The following is a 24,797-nucleotide window of genomic DNA, read 5'->3' as shown; positions in this document are numbered from 1 at the left end:
ACTGAGCGTTACACACATGTTCGCTATTAGTGTTCAGTTTGTTCAAAGTTTTTCAGTATGTTTTTAAAGTCGTGGTTTATATTGAATTATGTTTTAATGTTGTGTTTTGATAATTCGTGCACTTAATTTATTGGATTGTAATTAGCCGTGCTATTAGGAATGCCATGTATAGTGAGTGGTTAAGTGTAGGTAACGTTAATTTGTACTTCATTACAGAAATTAATTCAGTTGTGCGATAAACTTCATTTGTAAAATGTTCTACGTAGAAGTTTACGTTATGATTAATTTAAGATATTTTCTATTTGTTTTAATGAATTCATTTCCTCGAGGTTTGTGAGAATTTTATGTATCTCCTATTTTCTTCGTTACAATTTAACCATTTAATTTGGCGGTAATAATGCATTCACGAAAACGTTGATTTACAATTTACAATTTTTTTTTTCAATCTTATCAGTAACTTTAAAATGAAGTTGCGTAAATTTTTAAACTGTAAATTATAATTTTTTCTCAACAAGTTGGTTGATTTTTATTTAGTTATTTTATTTTTATTTTATCTTGATATTGATAGAGTTTTTTATATTCATTTTTTTTTAATAGATATAAGCAGTTTTACCGGACTGAAGGTTACAATTTTTTCTATTTATATTATTTAATTAGTATACTTCATAAAATTTAGTCTATAAGAAATATGGTAAAGCAATGCTGTAGCTAAATATACAGAGTGGCCACAAAGTCCCTTTAAATACAAAATAAACGTAAATTCTTTGTCATTAGTCAATTTAATATTTTTACACATAAAATGTTACTACAACTGCATGTGCTCCTCCATTGCTTGTACATAGTTTCATTAGTTGCAAAGTACATTTATATGTTTTCTTCTATGCTGAAAGATCAAAAGTTATTGAAAAATCTGACAGCAGTTTTCAGCTCACCATTACTTAGTCACAAATTGAAGATCTTTTCTTTGGTTATGCCCCAAAGGGAGTTGTCACTTTACTCATTGCCCCAGTATTAAAATATTTCAATTCTATAGAATATCAGCATTCTATATCTACATAAATTTTAGTAGAGTTGTTTCATTAATTCTTTTTGTTTAAAGAAACCCGTAAAAGATTAAGGTAGTTATTTAAAAAGATCAAGTGCATTCAAAGGTCAACAATATTTGCATATGTTGTTTTCACTGTACTGATTGTAAATATTCACAACAGTATCACTATTGTAATTTTTCATATAATCTGTATCGAATGTTTTTTAATTGTTGTTAAATATACTTAACTGAAATTTGTGTCGACCGATTTTAGTTATTGATAGATTGTAATGAATCGTTAATGCGATTAAATTTCAAAAATTAAATAAGTTTCTGAACATCATATGATATGAGCAAACATAACCTAATCCCGTCTAATTAACCTTAAATATTAAATTGGCCAATTGTTAGGGTCATTCAGTAATTGTATACAGTAACCAATTATGAAAATAATGAATATTGCACTTATGGATTATTGAATTATAAAACTTTTGGTAAAGCTACTGTGTTAACTTAGAAGGACATAACTCTGGTAAAAGGCATCATATTGCTTTTTTTGATGCTTATGTTTAGTCATTACCATTACCATTTAGTTATTCATTACCATTAGAATTTTAGAATGTATAGAAATATAGTTATTTGAATATTAATATCCGTGTCATAACCGATTTTTATTCCCATCTTGTATGTTAAAAAAAGTAAAACTTTATCAATATTATTATTACTACAAAGAGATGATAAAATTTAAAAACTATGGTAGAACTCTTCTTCTTTATTGATGATTAACACAATGACCATAACAACATATTGCAAGATTATTGACTTTTGAATGTGAAAAGTCAATTAAACTTTTCACATTCAAAAGATTCACATACTTAGAAAGAATTTTCTTTCTAAGTAATTATCAATATTAAAATTGTTTATGAGAACATAGTTTAGTCATTTAAATTTCCCTATCTTAGACTTTTTTTTTGTATGAATTGGTATATTTTTTGTTTGTATGTATGTGTTTTTATGCAACAGACAGACATTAGTTTAAGAATCACTGAGCCAATTTAAATTATTTTTTTACCAAATTATTGGGTGAGAATTAAATTTAAAAAAAGGATAATGTCTCCCAGCATCATTTTTCGTATAGTAATATTTTGAGTTTTTGACTGAATCGTGTCAAGCAGATAACTAGATAAAGTTCTGGCAAGTGAAATTTAGAAATATAGGTTAAATTTTATTTTGGTCTCATTTATAAAAATTGGGTAACGTCTCAGGGTAACTGCCATTTAATGTAAAATTTTATTGTAAGTTGTCATGATTTTCATCAGTAAGTGATATGGATTTTGTTTGCAACTGATGCTTACATACTGTTGTACATAATTAAAAGTTATGTATGTAAATTATAATGTTTAGATGGTTTATTTTAATGTTACCTATCTATATATATATATTACATTCTAAAGTAGTTTAGAAAATGTACATGTTGGACAGATTAACAATTTATTATTGATAATTAATTCATCACAAATTTGAAGCTTTTGCACCGGCAAAAAAATATGGAATAAAAATGTTGTAGCGTATGAATAAATGCCATGTCAAGGCTATTATGTCCTGAAAGGCCAAGATGGTACCACTCTGCCACATAGGTTTTCATCATTTGTGTGTTATATTGCTTGTAGTACGGGGTCACAGATGAATTATATCAGCTGTTATAATAAAACCGTGGAATACATTTTTGGTATTAACCGGGCATAGCAATTTCTGATGTTTGTAAACTCTGCTCCCTGTTCACGTAAAACAGACTTTTTGACATTTACTCATTCAGTAATAAAATATTTAAACCTGCCCTCCTTTTGTTTTTTATGTTGAAAATGAATTTTAGAAAATAAAAATTAGAATTGCATATTATTTCACTGAAAATATTTTTGAAAATTCAAACAAGTTTACACTACAATCCATGCCATTTCACGAAATGGCAGTTGCAGAACCATTTTTGTAATTTTTAGCATACTCATTTTCTTATTTTTCAAGGGGTTTCAAATTAAATCTGCTAACCCAGTTTTGTTAATTTTTAACTTACCTGCTTTTATTTTACCATTCAAAAAGCATTTTTAAATCTATTTCTTATTATAAAAGAACCACAAAATCCTAGATATTAACAGTATCTGTATTGTAAGATTTAACTCTTTTAACAAACTGTGTGATTGCACTTTTATGTTAGATTATCTTGCTGAAGTTAAATGTAATATTATTTCTACTGTGTATATTCTACTTCTATGTGACTTAAAATCATAAAATTTCTGATTTTTATTGCTTATCCCATCTGATCTGAATCATATGGTGTCAAAAATTGTATATTTTGAAAATCCTGTTTTTTATCTTTTATTAAAAATAAAGGAGAGGACATCAGACTTCAAAACTCATAAATAGGGTCTCTAGAACTATGTCCAGAAGGGGTATAAATATTAGAACCGGTGTTCCTTCTTTTCACATAGAATATTTGTGCGAAAGTTGAAACTTTTGTATTCAAAGTGTTCTGATTCAGAACTGGTTTTAGGGCATAAATAAACAGTATAGGAAAATTATATGTACATAACAGTATTAACAATTTTTGTGTAGAATATAGTTTAGTTTTATTAGAATATACTTTTTGTTTCAGGTCTGAGTGAATTAGTTTTTGAGAAATTTGGAAAACCTTGAACCCCAAAAAGCAGAAATTGGTATTCGGGGTGTTGTAAAATTTAACCATGTGCCAATAACAATTTCTTTATAAATAAAGAAATAAAAAAAATCTGTTTCAACTCTTGAAATATGAGAGAATGAATATACAAAAAATTATAAAAATCAAAAATGGTCAGGCAACCATTTAATTTTAGATGGGGTGGTTTGATATTGAATGACCTGTTTTCCTTTTTCCACCTTATAGCTTTTTTGCGATACATTAGGCTTTTGAGTAACATGAATTTTAATGAAAGATTTCTGATTTCTGATTCTTTGAACAAAACATTAAAAAAAATGAAAATAAATTTTTATTTTACATGAAATATACAACGAAGTAACCAGTATTTATAATATTTTTTTTTTTTTTTTCGTATCCTTAATAAGTAAGTGATATCTGTTTCTGCCGACACTTCATATATGAAGTGTATTTTATGAAAACTGTATTATTTATTTACTTATGTCTTTGCCATTATATAAATGTTGGGGGAAGTTTTGACAAAGGATGGCAATTTTTATATGTGATGAATCGACTTGATTTCATACATTACTTTATAAATCGATTACACTGTTAGATGTGTCTAGTGAGGATTTAAATTTAATGTTATTAGACATTCTAATTATTCAAAGTTATTGACAATTAAGATTTTTGGTACACCCTTTCAGGTTCAAATTTATAAATTTTCATTATTTTAAGCAAAATTTTATGTTATAATATGTATTACCATGAAAATGATTTATTTGATATTGAAAACAAGTGAATATTACTTATATTGAAAATTAATTTTAAATTAACTAATTAATTTTATTTTTTTGTTTGCGTGTATTTCATTCAGCTGTTTATTATTTGTGTCAAAAAGTTGTTACATGTACATTCGTCTTGATGGTTATTAATTCTTATTTAAATTAATTACAGATAGTCTTAGATTCTGTTTTATTGCAGAATAAATAGATTAATGTAGTATCTAGTTATTTGCAATCTTATGCATTTATTTGCATTATTTCGATTATTACAAGCAATTGCATTAGATAAATTTTTTATCAAATTTAGTTGTTGGTGCACCAGTGTTTACAAAATTTAATATATTATATTCAAATAAAAAAGATAAAAAATAGAAATGAACAATATTTACAAAAAATGAATTTTTATTTTGCTCAGTATGGAGACGACCAATTACCTCCAGGTATGCCTGAACACATTCCAATTATTTGAAAATATATATTGAGATACCAAAGGAGCAATTGCATTTACAAATTTCGTTATGTTATTTTTCTATCGATCGGGTATATCAGGATCATACTATATTGCTCCCCATAAATCAAAATCTGTTGTAAAATTTGGGGATCTTTGTGCCCAGATTTTAAAAATACCTAATTACTGGATTGAAGTGAGCCTACCCCCAAAGATTCACACAGAAAATTTAGCAAAACATTAAAAGGTATGCGTCATTGCTCATGTAAGAAGTACTATCCAGCAATTTCTTTCTCATATTATTTATTTGACCAATAAAAAGGTAAATGATTTCATTGTAGTTCTGTTCTGACTTTACTGTTTTCTGGAAAAGCAGATGATCGTCCGCTTGATGATATAGCCTACCAAAACGTAATCTTTTCATCAAGTAATGATCATTCCAAGATCTCATGAGGATTATTTGCAGTCCATACCTGATTGTTTTAGCTGTTGACATGTCCCTATAAATGAAACCATATTTCATCTGAAAAAAAAAAATGTTATATCAAGAATGTCATTTTTATTTTTATAAAATCCAAAAACCATCGGCAATATTCAACCTATTAAAGAAAATCGGTGTGGTGTAACCGATGCACCCCAGTTATGTTTATACAGGTGTAGTTTTAAATGTTTAGTCGGTGCCCTGCGTGCATTACTAGAGATTTTTGGCTGTTGGACATTTTTCTGATAGGTTTCTTTTACGTTGAGCTATGCGATCAGAAATATAATCTTACTTTTCCTCTGTTAGAACAAATTGTCTTTCAAAGTCGGGCGTATTTGACATGTCCAGCTTCTTGAAACCTATGATCAAGTTTCACAGAGCATTGTAATGTGGAACATCAATGTCTGGAAACTAAACATGTTTCCACCACAACTAAAAAAATGCAAACTTCATGCGTTAAAACAAAACCGCTGTCGCACCTTAGAAACAAAATCTTTAGTGGTTATGGATATAAAAAGTATTGCCAACAATGAAATATGGAAATCAGCTGTGAACAAAGACATCTGTTTCCCTGACATCAAAAGACAAATTTAATTATATTTTATTGATCGAGTTCCTGGTGCTTTTATTTGCAGACACAGTTAGTTACATTTGAAGACCCTTCAGTTTCTCATTAGTTAAAATGTACTGATTATATATATTAGTTTGCGTAATTATTATTAAGTAGTTATTTTCAAATTTATTAAATCAGCTTTTTTTTTAGGCAACGAATGAAACGATCCAAAATTTGATTGTTGATGGTACGACATTTAATTCGGTTATTAATGTTAAAATTAATAAAATAGAACAGAAGCAAATGGATGATCTATCATTGCATCATGTTAAGACAGAAGATGAAGCGGTATCATTTGAGTTCGTAAGCCAGGTATTATGATCATCTGTTTAATTTACTTATTTCATATTTAAATATCTAAACTAAAATCGTATCTAATATTTGTTTTATAAAAGTGTAAATTAATTCATTTAAACTTTTCTCATATCTATGATGTGTATATAAAGCATCTAACGTGCGACTGGCACTAGTGAGATTTGCATTCTCTGAAATTTACATTGTTCATTGTAGAACTAGTCAAACTTTATCAACCGACTTTGCCAGTTATCAAATTTAAGATGTGACTTGTTGGAATGAATATCATATGCGATACACAACAGTTTTTTAGTTCAGTGAAGAAGGCAAAAAAAAACCACTTCACAGAAGTCTGGTGTGAAATTCTTTTTTTATATCTGATAATGGCTGCTGTTTTAATAAATGATTTATGGTTTCTGTCAGGAGTTGTGGACATGTACGTTCATTACAGTAACGGCACCTAAAATACATAAATTTTGATTAAAATGATTACAAAAAAACCAGTTTAATGTGTTATTTGCGTAACCAAATTAATTAAACATTTTTACGCTTCTCTCTTACTTAGAAAACATTTTGTACATGTATATCAATTTGCAGTGTGTACAATAAAGTCAAATTTAAATTTGATGTGAATGAAATGTACATATGATCTGATTTCAGAGTTCTATCCTATTTATATAATGTTTGAAAATATAAACGATATGTTTCCTGCCCTTCCCGAGTTCAATTAAAAATGTTAACTTACCTGTACAATTGTATTTATTAAAGTGCAATCTTTACTAAAAGGATTAGTCGCTAAAATTAAATAATAAAACCCAACCTTTATCAAACCAAACAACTGAAATGTTTCGTGTGATTTGACACACTACCTCGGCTTACAAGAAAGGGTATTCCTTATTATCCTTCCTTTCCTGTTTTTGATAAATTATCAAACCTTTTAAAAAAGTCTTCTCGTTAATTTCAAGTAAAAGATTTTATTCTGTCGATGAATTTTTAGGTAATACTGATTAATATTTCTTTTTTTAATTTGAATTTCTGCATCCCATTCAACATGTACACATAAATATGTACTCAAATATCGTTTTCTCCAAGTGGTTTTCCAGCTATTGCCGGGTGTGGATGTGTATATAGGTGAATGCAATTACTGCTACCAGCTTGCCAGGCCTGATGTAGCTGCAATCTAAGTATAAATGTACCAGTAAGCATGTAGTCTGGAACAGACTCAGATCAACTACTTCTGAGATGTGTGGTTAATTGAAACCCATCCGCCAAAAAAACACTGGTATCCACAGTGAACCATTCAAATCCTTGCCTTTACAAGGACTCAAACCTTTAGAACTCTTTACTTTGAAAATCATTTGATTTTGCAATAAGTTATCCCCTAGACTTACCTGGCGGGTTATAAATATGAATTCAAATAATTTTCATTAATGCCTTCCGAATTGTAATTCATTTTAGAGCTATTTTTATATTTACTATCTATGTTTTCATTTTAATTAATTTAAAATAAATTAAATCTTAAAATTCCATTGACCTCTGCAGTGGAACGATAGAAACTTGGCTTTTCATCTGAAGGTATGTAATTTTTACACTACAAAATTTCCATTTTCATATTCTCATGTTCTAGCTTTTATAGTGAATTAATTCATTGACCAAAAGAAAAATAAAAGAGTGTATTTTTTTATGCTGTTCTTATCAAGCTTTTACCGATTTTTTTTCTATATGCAATAGCATATCTGTGCTACCATTGATGCTAAAACAACAAGGGGTCATTAATAGTAGGGAAGACATTTTTTTTTTGTAGTTACTTTCAGATTTGAATTCTAGTTGCCATCACAATTAAACTAAAATACTAGGTGTATTTTTAAAAAAAAATAAAAATACGGTCTACTTATAGATATGTACAGTAAGGTCATCATAAATGGTAAGGATATTAAGTTGAGATTAAAGTACAACTTTAATTTCATTTAATCTTTGGTATTAAGGACAATTTTTATTAGAGTAAATATCATGAAAAATTGTAGTGTTTCATCTCAATCGAAGGAAGATACAGCTGGTTTTGAAAAGTTGGCTTATCCTTCTTGGAATATGTATAAAAAAAGTCATCTTGGGAGTAGTTAAGTACTTCAACCGGTATGCATGTTAGTTTTCAAGATCTTAAGTCTCATTACACTTTTTCAATTGTAATCAGTTTAACATTACATCTTCTTTTTTTTTCAGCTCTCTAACGTTTCATTTCGGTATACCCCCCACATCCTACATCCCTAACAATTTGTTTTACATATTCCAAACGTGGCCTGCCTACACATTTTTTTCCTTCTACCTGTCCTTCCAATATTAAAGCTACTATTCCAGGATGCCTTAATATGTGGCCTATAAGTCTGTCTCTTCGTTTAGCTATATTTTTCGAAATGCTTCTTTCTTCATCTATTTGCCGCAACACCTCTTCATTTGTCACTTTATCCACCCATCTGATTTTTAACATTCTCTTATAGCATCGCATTTCAAAAGCTTCTAATCTTTTCTTCTCAGACACTCCGATTGATTATATGGAAGTTTCACTTCCATATAAAGCAACACTCCAAACGTATACTCTCAAAAATCTTTTCCTGACGTTTAAATTAATTTTTGATTTAAACAAATTATATTTCTGACCTAAGGCTCGTTTGCCTGTGCTATTCGGCATTTTATATTGCTCCTGCTTCGTCCATCTTTAGTAATTCTACTTCGCAAATAACAAAATTCTTCTACCTCCATAATCTTTTCTCCTCCTTTTTTCACATTCAGCACTCCATCTTTGATATTTCTACTACATTTCATTACTTTTGTTTTGTTCTTGTTTATTTTCATGCGATAATTCTTGCATGTTCTTCATCCATGCCATTCATTGTTTCTTCTAAATCCTTTTTACTCTTGGCTAGAATTACTATATCATCAGCAAGCCGTAGTCTCTTTATCTTTTCACCTTGTACTGTTACTCCGAATCTAAATTGTTCTTTAACATCATTAACTGCTAGTTCCATGTAAAGATGAAAAAGTAACAGGGATAGGGAACATCCTTGTCAGACTCCCTTTCTTATTACGGCTTCTTACTTATATTCTTCAATTATTACTGTTGCCGTTTGGTTCCTGTAAATGTTAGCAATTGTTCTTCTATCTCTGTTTAAACCCTAATTTTTTTAAAATGCTAAACATTTTATTACAGTCTATTGAATGCCTTTTCTAGCTTTATAAATGCCAAGTTTAACCTTTTACTATTAATTCTTGCTAATTTTTCCTAGTTAAAAGAAAATAATGTGCCAAATTTTTATATTTTAATTATTTGAAAAATGAAATTACAGGTGATAAGTAAGTCTGTGAGTGCTTTTCCTTAATTGTTTGCAGCCTTTTTTTTTATAATGCCACTGGGTTGGTGTAGTGGTGAACTCATCATAAATCAGCTGATTTCAAAGTTGAGAATTCTAAGGTTCAAATCCTAGTAAAGGCAGTTACTTTTATACAGATTTGAATATTAGATCTTGGATACCGGTTTTCGTTGGCATTCAGGTTTCAATTAACCACACATCTCAGGAACAGTTGACCTTCTTCAGTTTTTCTTTCTTTTCTATTAAGCCTCTGGAACCACTATAAGGTATTACTTCTGAGGATGATATGTATGAATATAAATGAAGTATTGTCTTGTACAGTCTCAGGTCGACCATTCCTGAGATGTGTGGTTAATTGAAACCAACCACCAAAGAATACCGGTATCCATGATGTAGTATTCAAATCCATATAAAAGTAACTGCCTTTACTAGGATTTGAACCTTAGAACTCTCAACTTCAAAATCAGCTGATCTGCGATGATACGTTAACCACTAGACCAACCCAGTGGGTCAGGACCAACAGCCAACCTGAGACTGTACAAGACTACACTTAATTTACATTCATACTTATCATCCTTTGAAGTAATACCTTACGATGGTTCCAAAAGCTGAACAGAAAAAGAGAGAGCCTTATTTATATCATTTGGGATGAGTGAAGTAAAATCCTTTTGAAAAAAAATAACTTTTCTTAGGAATATACCAATTTTCAAGTTTCATGCCCTTCTGATTTGAACACCCCTTTTCAATCTGTATTTTATTTAATTATTTTTTAATTGTTTGTTAATATACTGTTTTTACACTCTCTGGATACTAATTTGGGAATAACTTTGTCAAATTTTATTTTTCTAGCTACTTGATAGATGGGAAAATTAATGAGCAAGTCAGTCAAGGCTTTCACTTTTGTACATGTATAAATTGCATATATATATTAGAAATGCCATAGAAAAGTTTACTTCTTTTCTAATGAAGTAGAACTTCATTTCTAATGAATGCACTCATTATTACTATTGAATCACTCAAGCGGTTCAATATTAGATCTCTTGGTACAAGATTAACAAATAATTAATACATAATTGTTGTTATCATTTTTTCAAGCCATGTACAATTTACCAATATAAAATATAGGCTAAAATGTAATTTATATGATAGTAAAGGTCAATCTCTGTTACATCACAGGTACAGTGATTCAGGGAAATGGGGAAATTTTTAAATTTGTGTCAGTAGCCTTAGGTAAGTGTCAGCACTGAGTAACTATAGAAGCTTGCTGTCATCTTGCCATTGTAGAGTATAGTCATCTTGCCGTTTAGTTATCGTGAATCATGAATTTGAGTAGTGTGCGAGTAGTGTTTTGTCATCAAAGCTTTTTATAAAAATAATGACAGTGTAGAGAGTGTGCACAGAGAATTTTGCTGCCAGTTTAATCTAGGATGCTATTTATAGGCCAGAAAATATAGAGAATATTTTAGCTGGAGTCATAAAAAGTCCATTAAAGTCCATAAAGTTTTTCAGCATCAGGTCAATATGTTACTGTGCTGAAAAACTTTAAACAAATTAACGACAATGCTTAGTTTCAACAAGACGGATCAACATCGCACTCCCCCGACGGGGAGTCTTATTCTTTAAGACTTTTAAAGCTGCGGAGGCCTAGCCTCCGCAGCTTTTCTTCCCACTATACAATGAGCTGCGGAACACTTTACATTTTACACATATACTACACCAAGAACACTACATAAATTACAACATACACACATACACAATTACACAACAACAACCTACACTGATATTTCTTACATTTACACTCGGTGGTGTTGCGACATCTTACGAAACGCAACCGTAACCCAAGGTGGGAACAAATCGTGCCGATGGGTGAATGGCTCTACGTAGTGAGTCTCGAACGATGTCCTCTGGGCACCAGGGCGAACCCAGTTGTATTTAGCTCTAGCTCCAGTACGCGTGCGCTCTGCTGGAGTGGTCCATTTTTCGCCGGTACTCGTGGGACCAAAATTTCTGTTCCAATAATAAACACTATGATGGTTGGTGGTCCATCTGAAAAAACCACCAATTTAAGTCTTGCGAAGAGACCTCGATCAGCTTCGTCTGACGAGGATAAAAGTCCTACTGTACAGAATTTCTTAAAATCAAAATATAAAAATATCAGATTCATTGTACTCAGAAATAGTCAGGAAGGTGGCTCCCTTCAAAAGGTTTCACCTTTCTTAATTTACAAAACCATAACAGGTGTAAGTGGCTCCCCTAAGAATATCAGGAAATTACGTGACGGATCGATTCTGGTTGAAACATTCAACGATGAACAGAGTCGATCTATCTTACGGCTCCGTAATATGGGTGGCATAAATATAAGTGCAGAATGCCACAAAACGTTAAATACGAGCCGGGGTGTAATCTTTTGTAGAGACCTTCTAGATATAGATATCTCTGAAATAGTCGATGAGCTTTGCCACCAAGATGTTGTTGAAGTAAAACGTATAATGAAACGGCAGAACGGAACAGAAGAACCGACACCGTCTCTTATATTAACATTCAATCTCCCTGTTCCACCAGAGAAGATTAAAGTGGGTTACCTCTCGGTTCGGGTACGACCATTCATACCCAACCCACGGCGATGTTTCAGATGCCAAGGTTTTGGTCATACTACAACATCTTGTACAAAAACAGAGATCTGTGCTCGATGTGGTAAAGAAGGTCACAACGACACTAACTGCGAAGAAAGTGAAAAATGTGCAAACTGCAGTGGTCCACATACAGCCCGCTCCCGAGATTGCCCAACTTTTAAAGAAGAAAAGGCAATTCTCAAAATCTGTACGGAGCAAAAACTATCTTTTCCGGCTGCACGTAGAGAATATAAAAAGATAAACAACTCACGGAACCTGGTTAAACCAGACGTATCTTTTGCCACCGCTACAACTAAACAAATTCCTACAAATGCTAATAATCAGCAGTGCGGATCCTGCAATGAGCTTAAAAAACTTGTTCAGATGCTATCTGAACAAGTAGCTTCACTTACAGCCACTATCTCAGAGCTGACAAAAATGAATAAAAAGTCCTCCATCGCAGCTAGTGAATCAAACAGTATGATACATACGAAAGTTCCTATTCCCAAAATCGTACCGCCACGAATAGCGACTATCACAGCTGGCAGTAAGCCACCTAATAAGCTCCCCATAAAGGGAACCCATGTAACTATCTCTTCTGGGATGTCAACTTCAGCATCCCATTCAAATAAATCTCCTCCACCATCTCCTCATATACTGGAGGATATGGTTGAAGAACCACCCGACCCTAGGGCATCGGAGTTCTTTAAAATAAAAAATTCAAAAAAGAAAAACCGAATCACGTACAACTAATTTTTATTTAGTTTCCGAAATTCATTTTTTTATTTGCTTTTTACACTTATGAACATTATTCAGTGGAATGTTAGAGGTATTCGGTCCCGCATTGAAGATATTAGAGTACTGGCGCACACACATGATCCACTAATCATGTGTTTCCAGGAAACTCACCTCCTACAACATGACCGAATTACATTTAGAGGATACTTCTGCGAGAGATACGACTGCCTAGTAGACAGTAGGGAGAGTGGTGGAGTAGCGATTTTCATGAAGAATGGGGTGTCAGCTACAAGAATTCAACTAACCACTGTCATTCCTGCTATTGCAGTAAAGGTCACTATTCCCTTCAAATTGCATATCTGCAATCTGTATCTCTCACCGAACACTGTGTTCAGTGCTTTAGACGTCTCAAATCTCCTTACACAAATACCATCTCCATCGTTAATAGTAGGAGACTTCAATGCCCATCATATTTCCTGGGGCTCAACCTTCTGCTCCACTCGAGGAAATATGATAAACAGATTGAGACAAGATTTTGACCTTTGCCTACTGAATAATGGATCACACACATTTATGTCCTTATCAACTGGTGCTGTATCTAACCTTGATCTTTCCATATGCTCACCGAATGTACTCCCTCATTTTAATTGGTCGATTTGTGATGACTATCACGGCAGTGATCATAGACCAATTATTATTAGTTTCGGTGTAGACTGCGAGATTAAAAGAATGCCACGGAGATGGATTGTTGAAAAGGCAGATTGGAACGGATACTGTAAAGCATTCCAATCTCAGTATGACGATGGAGCGAACATCCTCGACCAATATTCTTCTTTTACGTCCATGATACTTAAGAATGCCAACAGGTATATCCCACAAACATCGGGTAATCCTAGACGTCCTTTCGTTCCATGGTGGAACGATGAATGCAAAATTGCTATTAGGAATCGACGGCAGGCACTACGTAAATTTAATCGTAGGCCCACAACAGAACATCTAAATTTATACCGCAGGGCTAGAGCGGTGTGCCGTCGAGTATTCTTGGACGCTAAGAGGAATTCATGGACGAAATACGTGAGCACTATCTCGCGCACTACTTCCACGTCTACTGTATGGAAGAAAATTCGTGCAATCTTCGGATCACCGAAACAATCTATTCTTGGTCTTATTGATGAAGGAGAACTCCTTTCATCATCCTCGGAAGTGGCAAATAGTCTAGCAAAATCTTTCCGCTCGGTGTCTCTCACCTCATCATATAATTACGATTTTCAACGGTACAAGATACAAATGGAGGTGTTGTCGTTAAACATTGGTGATTCGGTTGGTGAATTAAACACTCCATTCGTATTTAAAGAATTGTTACATGCACTTAAAAATTCACGGGACACTTCCCCTGGACCGGACAACATTCGCCTTTCCATGCTTTCACACCTTCCTAATTTGGCACTACAACAACTTTTGAATATTTTCAACGGTTTATTCTCCGAACAAGTCTTCCCACCCGGCTGGTCAGAAGCATTTATTATACCAGTACTAAAACCTGGTAAAGACCAGAAGAACCCCTCAAGCTATCGCCCTATTTCATTAACAAGCGTTTTGTGTAAAATAATGGAGAGAATGGTAAACCGCAGACTTACATGGTACTTGGAGAAACATGGCTTTCTATCTCCAGAACAGTGTGGTTTTCGACAAGGACGATCTTCCATTGACCATTTAGTGTCACTAGAAACAGCCATACAAAACGCTTTCCTCAATCGGCAACACCTCGTCGCTATCTTCTTTGATATAAAAAAGGCGTATGATACAGCCTGGCGACGTGGTATTCTTAACACTCTCCAAAAATGGGGAATCAAGGGCAATATGCTTGCTTTTATCCGGGGATTCATAAATCACCGAACGGCTCGTGTTCGTGTAGATGATTCGCTCTCAGATAGTGTCATCTTAGAGAATGGAGTGCCCCAAGGTAGTGTATTAAGTGCCACCTTATTTTCTGTAGCCATAAATGATATTACCAAATGTGTTCAGGCTCCTGTCTCATGCTCTCTATTCGCTGACGACTTTGCTATCTACATTGCAAGCCGTTCGGCACCCACAGCAGAGAGACTACTGCAGAACACTATATATCACCTTGAAGCTTGGTCCAGGATTACTGGTTTCACATTTTCATCCGAAAAAACAAAATGTGTAGTTTTTTCTCGGCTACGAAACCCTTCTATTCCGCAAATTTTTCTGAACGGTGAGACTATTACTATCTCTAATTACGTTAAGTTTTTAGGTTTAATTTTTGATAGTCGTCTTACTTGGGTCAAACATTTAAAAGAATTGAAAACAAAATGTTCCAAAATTTTAGACATGATGCGAGTCCTTACTAACACCAAGTGGGGAGCCGATAGATCATGTATGATACATTTTTACTATTCCTTTGTTCGCTCCCGTTTAGATTACGGTTGTGTGGCCTACTCATCAGCTCGTCAAACCGTGCTTAAAATGCTGGATAGTGTACATCATGCTTTCCTTCGGCTTGCTACAGGCGCGTTTAGATCAAGTCCTGTCGCAAGCTTACTTGTAGACTGTGGTGAACCATCACTTTGGGATAGACGAGACCAGCTCTTATTATCTTATTTTGCTCGTCTCAGAGGACAGCCAAATCACCCGGTTCTTGAGTCAGTCCTTAAAAATCCTAATCTAGGAAAGTATGAGGATCATCCACGACGTACTGCACCTGTAGGTATCCGTACCTGGCGTCTGCTGCAGCATATAAATGTTGACACACCGTCATTCTTTCCTATGTACCCTTGCTCATATCCTCCATGGGGAATAAACCTCATAAATTTTAATTTTGACCTGACTACATGTAATAAACAATCAACACCATCTATCGTCTTTCAGCAGATGTTTCAATGTGTTCTCTCCAAGGCGAAACCAGACGCGGTTGTATACACTGATGGATCGAAACAAAACGATACGGTTGGGTGTGCTTTTGTTGTCAATGAGAGAACTTATATGTTTGGTCTCCCCAGTATTACGAGTGTGTTTACCGCTGAACTATATGCTATAAATAAGGCTCTAAACATCATTAACCCTAAATATAGAAAGATTCTTATTTGCAGTGACTCGTGTAGTGCTCTCCAAGCCTTAAAGAACTTTTATTCCAAACATCCTATCGTCATTGAAATTTACAACGCAATCGCTGAGTTGAATAATCGCAACACAGAATTAAGTTTTTGCTGGGTCCCTAGCCACGTAGGGATTCCAGGTAATGAACATGCAGATTCCGCTGCCAAAGAAGCATGTAACCAGCCTCCTTTCACCACCCGAGTTGCTACTTCTGATTTCATTAACTATGTAAAACAATTATTAAGAACAAGGTGGCAAGGTGATTGGACAGCTACCGTTGATAATAAACTCCGTCAGATTAAAGATTCTGTGTTACCATGGAACTCCTCATACAGAAAACCCCGGCGTGAGGAAGTAGTACTCTGTCGATTGCGGATAGGACACACGAGAGTCACACACGAGTACCTGTTTACAAGAGGACAACCACCTCTATGCGCAAGATGCAACTGCCGCGTGACTGTGCGCCACATACTCGTGGACTGCATATGTTATGCGGCATTGCGTCGTAAATTTAAAATTCCTAGTAACATCCGTGGTATCTTGCGTGACGATAAGGAGGTTTTAAACCGCATGTTTATATTTTTACGTAGTATAGGGTTAATGCAAAAAATTTAATAAGTATGTATTCTTTAGTAATTGTATGTATTGTCCTATGTATTGTTTTGTTATCCGAGTAGGGAGCCTTTTACACTCTCTATCGGATTTTTTTGTTTTTTTTTTGTATGTTTTTTAAATTCGTCTGTGATATTAGTTATAAGATTTTTGTGATATTAGTTTTAAGTTTTATCTCCTTTTTTAGTTTTAAGTTTTATTTATTTTTAATGATAGTTTTTAACATAGTTTTAAGTTTTATTTATTTTTAATGTGATAGTTTTTAACATAGCTTTAAGTTTTATTTATTTTTAATATGATAGTTTTTAACAGAGTTTTAAGTTACATATTAGTGTTTTAGTTATCCGAGAATGGACCTTTTACACCCATTCCGGATTTTGTTTCTGTGATAGTAGTTTTAAGTTTTAATTTTATCTAAAAACCTAAAATTATTTTTATTTATTTATTTATGTATTTATTTATCTATTTATTTATTTTCCGGGCGATGATAACGTTCAACCGTTTTTCGCCCATAAAAAAAAAAAAAAAAAAAAAAAAAACATCGCACTCAGCTTGAATATCGATGGCTGCTTATCATTTAGTAACCTTATAATTTTGAGAAACAGCAACATTCCACGTCCTTCCAGGACTCCTGATTTGTTGGTGTGTGATTTCTTATGGGGGGTCACTTTAAAAGCAAAGTGTACAATGTACTGCGGTTGACCTACGATGACAGAAGAACTAAAAGCTAAAATCTGAATAGCAATTGCTGAAATTCCTGTTGAAATGTTGCATTGAAATGTCCAGTTTCACTATGAGACTGCAGAAATGTCTTTGCAGAAACGTAGTTTACCTCGATGTGATTTTCAAAAAATTAATTTTGTGTATGTATTCATGAATGGCATATCTTTTCTATTGTTATAAATTCATTTATTTAACTTAATTTTTTAATATGAATATTTAATTTCAAGAGAAGTATAAACAGGGAGGGTTATTTATTTTCCCTTTATATTAGGAAATAAATAAATAAATTTTTTGTTTCAGAGAATCGATGTACCACGTCATAAAACCTTAGTAAATAATAATGATGATGCAGTACATTCTACTAATTTTAATAAGGTCGAGAAAAAAGATGTTATATCACTTCATTGCATTAAAACAGAAAATGACATATTAACTGAATGTGTAAGTAAAGTGTGAAATTTATTTTTAATAATCATACTTTAGCAATGAATCTGACAGAAAATTATGTTATTTTTCTGTCAGATTCATCGCTAAAGTATGTTAACGTTAACATAAGGTTATGTAGTATAATTTTTTAGATCTTAATGTGTGTTTTTTACTTTTTTAACTTGAAAAGATTATTGCATTGAGGTTGTGTGCTTATTTTCTAATCGCTCTCTAGCCCCATTAAAGCTGTATTGATTTTAATATAATTAGTATTGAATTTGATATATTAGATGGATACTTAATTGCCCTGTATGATACTTTAGTTCTACAACTATTGAAACATCTTGAGTAGTACCCTAGCAGTTGAAATGATGTATTAATCATCAAAGTTAAAAGAGAATAAAAATGTAAGTTAGAACCAAGAAACCATGAAAACCAATTGCATCACATTTTCTTTTGATGGCATTATTTTTAACTTCTTTTTTTTTACTGGTAAATTCATATGGTACCATACTATGCTTTATAACTTTCTTTCAAGTATGAAATGTTAAAACCGATATCATGTGTTTTTTACCATATTGTAGTGCAGATCTTCTTTCATTTTTGGTATTTTCAATTATTTAAAACTATATTTCTTAAGTAAATTGGTAAAAGAAGAATTAATTTTTTATACTTTTTTCTTTTTTTCCCCATTTTTTCTAAAACAGGAAAACATATAATTTCAGATTTTATTCGTATATGCAGTCATCTAACAGTGAAACGGAAATAATTTTAGGACATTTTCTAAAAATGAAAATAATAAAAAGTTCATATTAACTCAGGTCTGTAAATACTTCTTTTTCGTGTTATAGTGTCTGAAAAATTTTGCCTTGATGAAGCCGGACTAAAACTCATTGAACTTAATTAAAGTAAGAGATCAGTTTTACAGTTTTATATGTATTATGACCTGAAAAGTGGAACAAAACATATACTAGAGATACTCTGTATCTCTAGTAATTTCTAAGAAAAGTTTTGTAAAATACAAAAATTGGTGTAACAACAAATGTTTTTTAGGGTTGACATACGATAACTTGGGTAATTTGAAAGTGAACATTTTGGAATAAAATTTTGTAGAAAATTTAATCGTGAGAAAATCTATGTAAAAATGATTTAGTTAGACCTTCTTATTCGTATGTGAAATGAAGTAAATTGTTTTAAACTCCCTTCACGCTTATTTATTTAATGAGCAAATTATTCATTTAATTTATTTAATTATGGAGGTTGCAAGTACCACCTGGTGTATGAAAAAACAACAGAATATATTTTAGAATATTTGCCTAGTACTGACAATATTTATCATATATAAATATGATAAATATAGTTTATCATATTGTGCTTTCTGATGTTAATGAGATTGGCCATAAGAAAAGATATCATTGGAAGTTTGAATTTAACGGCTAAGCCGGATTAAATGCAACTAATTACTTTATAAGCTTTGCACAAATCATAATAGTGGCTTATTCTTTCCTCGGGGAAGGAAAAATGCTTGTTTCTAACTATTTGAAGTGTTTTATATATATTTTTTTATACTAATTTTTATATACACAAAAATAATAAACCAAATGTAAAAATAATTTAAACTAAATGTATTTAATTTCTAAGTTAATCGTTATGTTGATTTTGCTTCATCAATAGTTTCATTACTTTACTGTTTTATATTTTGTATTAAACGATTGTGTATTAAAGATTTTCTTCAGATAAACTGCAAATTATAATGCAGAAAAAATTTTTAACATCGTATAAAAAATAATTTTTTTTCCTTTACTGCTCTTGAAAAATTCTTCTTTTAAATGTACGGGTGGGCTGGAAGTCCCTTTATACTATAATAAATCCAGCTTAATTCTCACGCTGACATTGCTCATTGCTGCTGGAAAAGGTGTGTTGTCAAGCGTGTTTAATCATGGTTAGTTGTAGTGAACTGTGGAACGATGGCGGGTACGAGTGCATTCACTGTCAAAGAGTTTGTTAGCTTGTGTATGGTTCCACGAATGTCCACATACTGGTGAAACACTAGAGAACATTATGATTGACTTCTGTGTAAATTTTGGGAAATTGTCACCATCACAGCAAAACATTCCTGGTGTGGGAAAAGACGGCTTTTGCCGTTTTGATGTGTCATGTAGAGGGAGGCCAAGCACTCAAGCCGAGATGTGTGCTGCTGTTGAGGCATCGATTCAACAATTACTGATGAAGTTAATGCGCAAACATTCTTTAGAATTAGGCATTTCAAGATTGAGAATGTGAGACCATACTTGTGGAAGGACTTGAAAGTTAAGTGTTTCGTCCTGCCAAAGTTAATGAGTCAAGTGACAATGACCTTGATCGTGTTTTTACGTGTCGGTTATTACTTGAACACATTCCGAGAGCAAATAATAAAAAGAACATCATGTTCTTAGAAGTGTGCAATTTATTGAAGCTCTCATAACTGAAATCTTTTTTCTGGGTGAAAGACAATCATCACTTTTTGTGGAAATTAAACACCAATCCCTCATGTTAAGATTTGGGTTAGGATGACAGCTGAACATCTTGCCCCTTATTTTTTTGACATAGTTATCTGAGAATGATTGACTAGTTGTTGCTTCCAGAATTAATGGCAAAAGGGCTCACACATCTTTACGTTTCAGCAAGACAGTGCTCCAACACATTTTGTTTTGGATATCCGCAGAGGCCTCGATGAAATTTTCCTTAAAATTTCCACGTCCGCTGGATTGGACATGGGTCAGAAGAATTGCTGATTCCATTGTCTTGGCTAGCAAGAAGCCCTGATTTCACCACACCTGGCCATGCACTTGGGGGTTTTGTAAAAGAACAGATCCAAAAATGCAGATACTTCAACATTGAACAGCTCCAAGACATTCAGTTCAGTCGACATTTGAAAAAAATCACCTCTTATACGCTGTTGCAAATGAACAACTGGACATGGAGACACATACATGTGGTTTGAACGGTATAACCCAGACAGACGTTTTAGATCCATACAAGGAAAGCTGCACCTATCCTAATAATTTCATAACTAGCTTAAAGGGATTTCCTACCTGCCCTGTAGATGTCGCTTGTTGTTTGTAAAATGTAGAATAAAACTGCTTTTTATTGAGTTGAAGCAGTGTATAATGTGTTGTTTCTCTACAGAAAGGGACACATGATTTTTGTTGCTATAAACTATGTAGCCTTACGGTCAAGTAAAGCATTTGAGGTGAAACAGGCAATGAAGTTAATTTTTCTAAGGGTAATGATATTTAATTAATCCTGTTCATCAGCAGGGACTGCTGAGACTGTAGAGTGAAAGTGTCATTTATAGAGTTGAATATCATTTGCATTTTGATTTTGATGAGCCTGAATGCTGATGTGTAACCATATATATATATATTAGATTTGTAAAGAAAGCAACTCTTCACTTTTTCTATTAAACTTGTTATTCTTTAAGATGTCCATGCCACTTTTTGGAAATGACCTGTAACCGATTATCAAATCACCTTGTTACAATTACCATATTTGCACTTAGTACAAAGTTTATAAAAAGTTAAAGTTTATTTCTTGTATTATGTTACAGGATACCCAAACAAAGCTGAATGATACAGTCGATGAAAGTTTAGGAAGTGTATCTAAAATGTGTCAAATATGTAAAAACTTTAAACATTACTTTAAATGTGATCGTGTTCTAAAACAAATATGCGATGATTGTTATAATGTGACATCTCCTTCAGCAATAGATGATATTAAAAATTGTGATATATGTTTAAATAAATTTGAAAATCATAACGATTTTATTAAACATGATTGTAATCTTAGTGATAATTGTAACAAAATCAGTGTTAACAATAATGTAACAGAATCTAACATTAATAATGACAGAAAATTTAAATGCGAGTACTGCGGAAAAACATTTAAGCGAAGAAATCATTTAACGCAGCACATTAATATTCATATGAATGAACGAAAATATGTTTGTAATGTTTGTCAAAAAGGGTTCAATTGTAGAAGTTCTTGGAATAGGCATCTTAATATTCATACCCATGAAAAAAGTTACACTTGCAATTTTTGTCAAAAGTCTTTTAATATTAGAAATTCATGGAAAAGGCACCTTAATTTACATACTTATGAGAAAAAATATGTGTGTAATGTTTGTAATAAGATGTTTTACGATATAAGTAGTTTACGACAACATAGTAATATTCATGCTAATAAAAGAAAATATGAATGCGATATTTGTAAAAAATCGTTTAATACTTCAAATATTTTACATTCGCATCGTAAACTTCACACTAATGAAAAATTACATGTTTGTAACATTTGTCTTAAATCTTTTAAATATAAAAATAATTTATTAGAACATATTGATTTTCATATGAACGAGAAAAGATTTGTTTGCAGTATTTGTCAGAAATCATTTAATAAAAAAGGACATTTAACTCGACATATTAAGAATGTTTGTAATGAAAAAAAAATTTGAATGTTATCTGATAATGAATTATTTTAATATAAACTCAATCGTAGAAAATTACTTGTACCGAAAACAATTCTTAAAATAATATTTCTGTAAATAATGACAGATTTCAATGATACTTAATGCTTGGTTTGTATTTTGTTATCATATGTATTATTTTTCAATTTTGGGATTTTCAATTTTGAGAGTTCAGGGATTAGTGCCCTTAGGTTGTTGTAATCTTTCTTTCTTCTCACTGCATACAAGTTACATGTTCAATTATTTATTAAATAAGTATATACAGAGTGATTCATGTAGCGTTACTGGTACTTTGTGAGCTCATGCTAATAGCAAAAATAATGAGAAAAGTTCATATAAACATCGGTCTGGAAATGTTCTGTTAGCAAATTACAACTAGCGAAAGATTTCGCCATGATCCCTGGGCAAAGAATGAAATAAAATCCTACTGAAATTCTAGGAATCCAAATTAAGGGGTGAACTTGGTAGTTTTTTTTATGGTTTTTGACCTTATATAATAGATTCAAACAGGGTTCCAGAACCATCTGTGCTGTAGTTTTCATAATATCAGACACAAAACAAAAACATTTGTTGTTAAAAAACCTGTTTCATTTATGTTTGTAATACAAAAACTTTGCTAAATTACTAATAAATGCGTAAAATTTATTATCAAAACTGATAGAGAATTTAATTCTGAATAAGCGGATGTAAAATAGCCCAATAAAAAACAAAAGTTCAAGAAATTGATTTTATTAATAACTCTTAACCATATGAAAACGAAGAGATTACACGAACAAAGCATCACTAGCTTTGCTTTTCTGCAAAGTGGAGTTATACAAAATATTGATATAAAAAATTTACTATATAAAAAATTAATTAATTATATAAATGTATTAAAAATAAAATAAAAAAACACTAGTAATGTTATTCAGACAATAAAGTTTATGTATCTTTCTCGAATTCACTGTCAAATTAAAAATTTAATAAATTATGATTTTGTAAGTTAGTTGGTAACATAGAAATCAGCTGGCCAACAATACATTTTATGTTTTGTCATCAGTGCATTGCATATTCTGTGTTACTGCTGTGAATTGTTGCCAGTACAGTGAAATTTGATTTAGTGTGTTTGTATATGTGTGGTTTGATCGGTGTCATACTCTAGCAAAGCCTTTGTGATTTGCAACTGAGGAATATGTCAACACAGTAATTATCTTAGGGCAGTGTGATGAAAACGCTACTGTGGAATATCAAAGACGTTTTCGTAACCGTGGAATTCCAAATCCTAAAACAATAAGCGGAACATTCCATACGCTACAAAAAACTGTTACACTTCCAAGCATTAGTTCTCACCATGACCGTTCTGCCCATTATGATGGTGATATTGATGAAATCATTATCGAGGCTACTCAACATAGTTTGGATGTTAGCACATGATGCCTTAAGAAGTAAAACTTTATAAATAAAATAAGGGATAAGATGGTCAACATATAAGTGTTAGATAAGATATACTCTCCTTCTGTCTTCTGTTTCATTATCCCTTTTGCTTGCGTACTCCCACCATGTGTCCAAAAACTGGCTAGTGCAGGATTCATCCTAACTTTACTAGGTATACTTTATAAAACATGACTGAATAAGTACGGGTGTAGTAAAGCGGTGTAATCACAAATAAACAGAAAGATCTATTTGCCGTTTAATTTATGCGCTATTGTAAAAATCAATGTTATAAACATAATAAGCAAAACTATCGATGAAACATAGGCGTTATCTTAGTACAAAACTTATTGATTTATATAATGAGCTTTATAAATCGATGGGTTCATTGTTTTTTTAAGTAAAAAACTTTTGTCAGGCATTGGATTATCAGTCATTATTAAATCTAAAAATTGATGGTTATCGTAAAGCAACTTAAATAGTATTTACAACTGATTAAGCTAACCATTAAAATAGGTATGTCGATTATTTATTTATTTAAATAAAATTATTTATTTGTAATTTTATTAATGTATCTCATAGATGTATATATTGTGTGAATAAACATGTTATCATGAACATTCTAGTGTATTTTATTTAATAACATTACCCAAATCAACTAATTTAGGTAAGCTGTAAAATACGAGTACAAGAAGATTCTGTGATCGATTTAGATAATTCACTATACGATACGTTTGTCATGTGTTTCTGTGTAATTAAATTATATTATCAATAAATATGAATAGACATGATGTATAAGTAATATGGTTTTTTCTCAATAGAATTAGTTGTCATAGATATTTCTTATATTCTGTATACAGATAGTGTAAGGTGAATTCTAAACATAAATACAATATTTTGTGATATATCTCAATTTTTAATGGAATAAAGATTATCAAATTTTAATCTAAGTAGGTCATTTTTTTCTTTTAATTTAA

At 31.9% G+C, this 24,797-nt stretch overlaps 1 protein-coding gene across 3 annotated transcripts; it reads left to right on the top strand.

The window, feature by feature from the left end:
- Positions 1 to 24,428, top strand: LOC142333854 (uncharacterized). Of its 3 annotated transcripts, none has more exons than XM_075381415.1 (4): positions 1 to 185; positions 6,173 to 6,334; positions 17,784 to 17,924; positions 21,499 to 24,428. In XM_075381415.1, the coding sequence occupies exons 1-4, from the start codon at positions 165 to 167 to the stop codon at positions 22,396 to 22,398; spliced, it is 1,224 nt and encodes a 407-aa protein (XP_075237530.1). In that variant the 5' UTR covers positions 1 to 164; the 3' UTR covers positions 22,399 to 24,428. The 3 variants fall into 3 exon arrangements, with proteins under 3 accessions (XP_075237530.1, XP_075237532.1, XP_075237531.1); XM_075381417.1 differs by having other exon boundaries at positions 1 to 189; XM_075381416.1 differs by having other exon boundaries at positions 1 to 329.
- The last annotated feature ends 369 nt before the right edge of the window (positions 24,429 to 24,797 follow it).

The sequence above is a fragment of the Lycorma delicatula genome, chromosome 13, assembly GCF_047948215.1.
Source record: "Lycorma delicatula isolate Av1 chromosome 13, ASM4794821v1, whole genome shotgun sequence".
Taxonomy (NCBI): Eukaryota; Metazoa; Arthropoda; class Insecta; order Hemiptera; family Fulgoridae; genus Lycorma; species Lycorma delicatula.
Note: the sequence above shows the minus strand (reverse complement) of the source record. Positions and strands in the feature narration are given on the sequence as shown.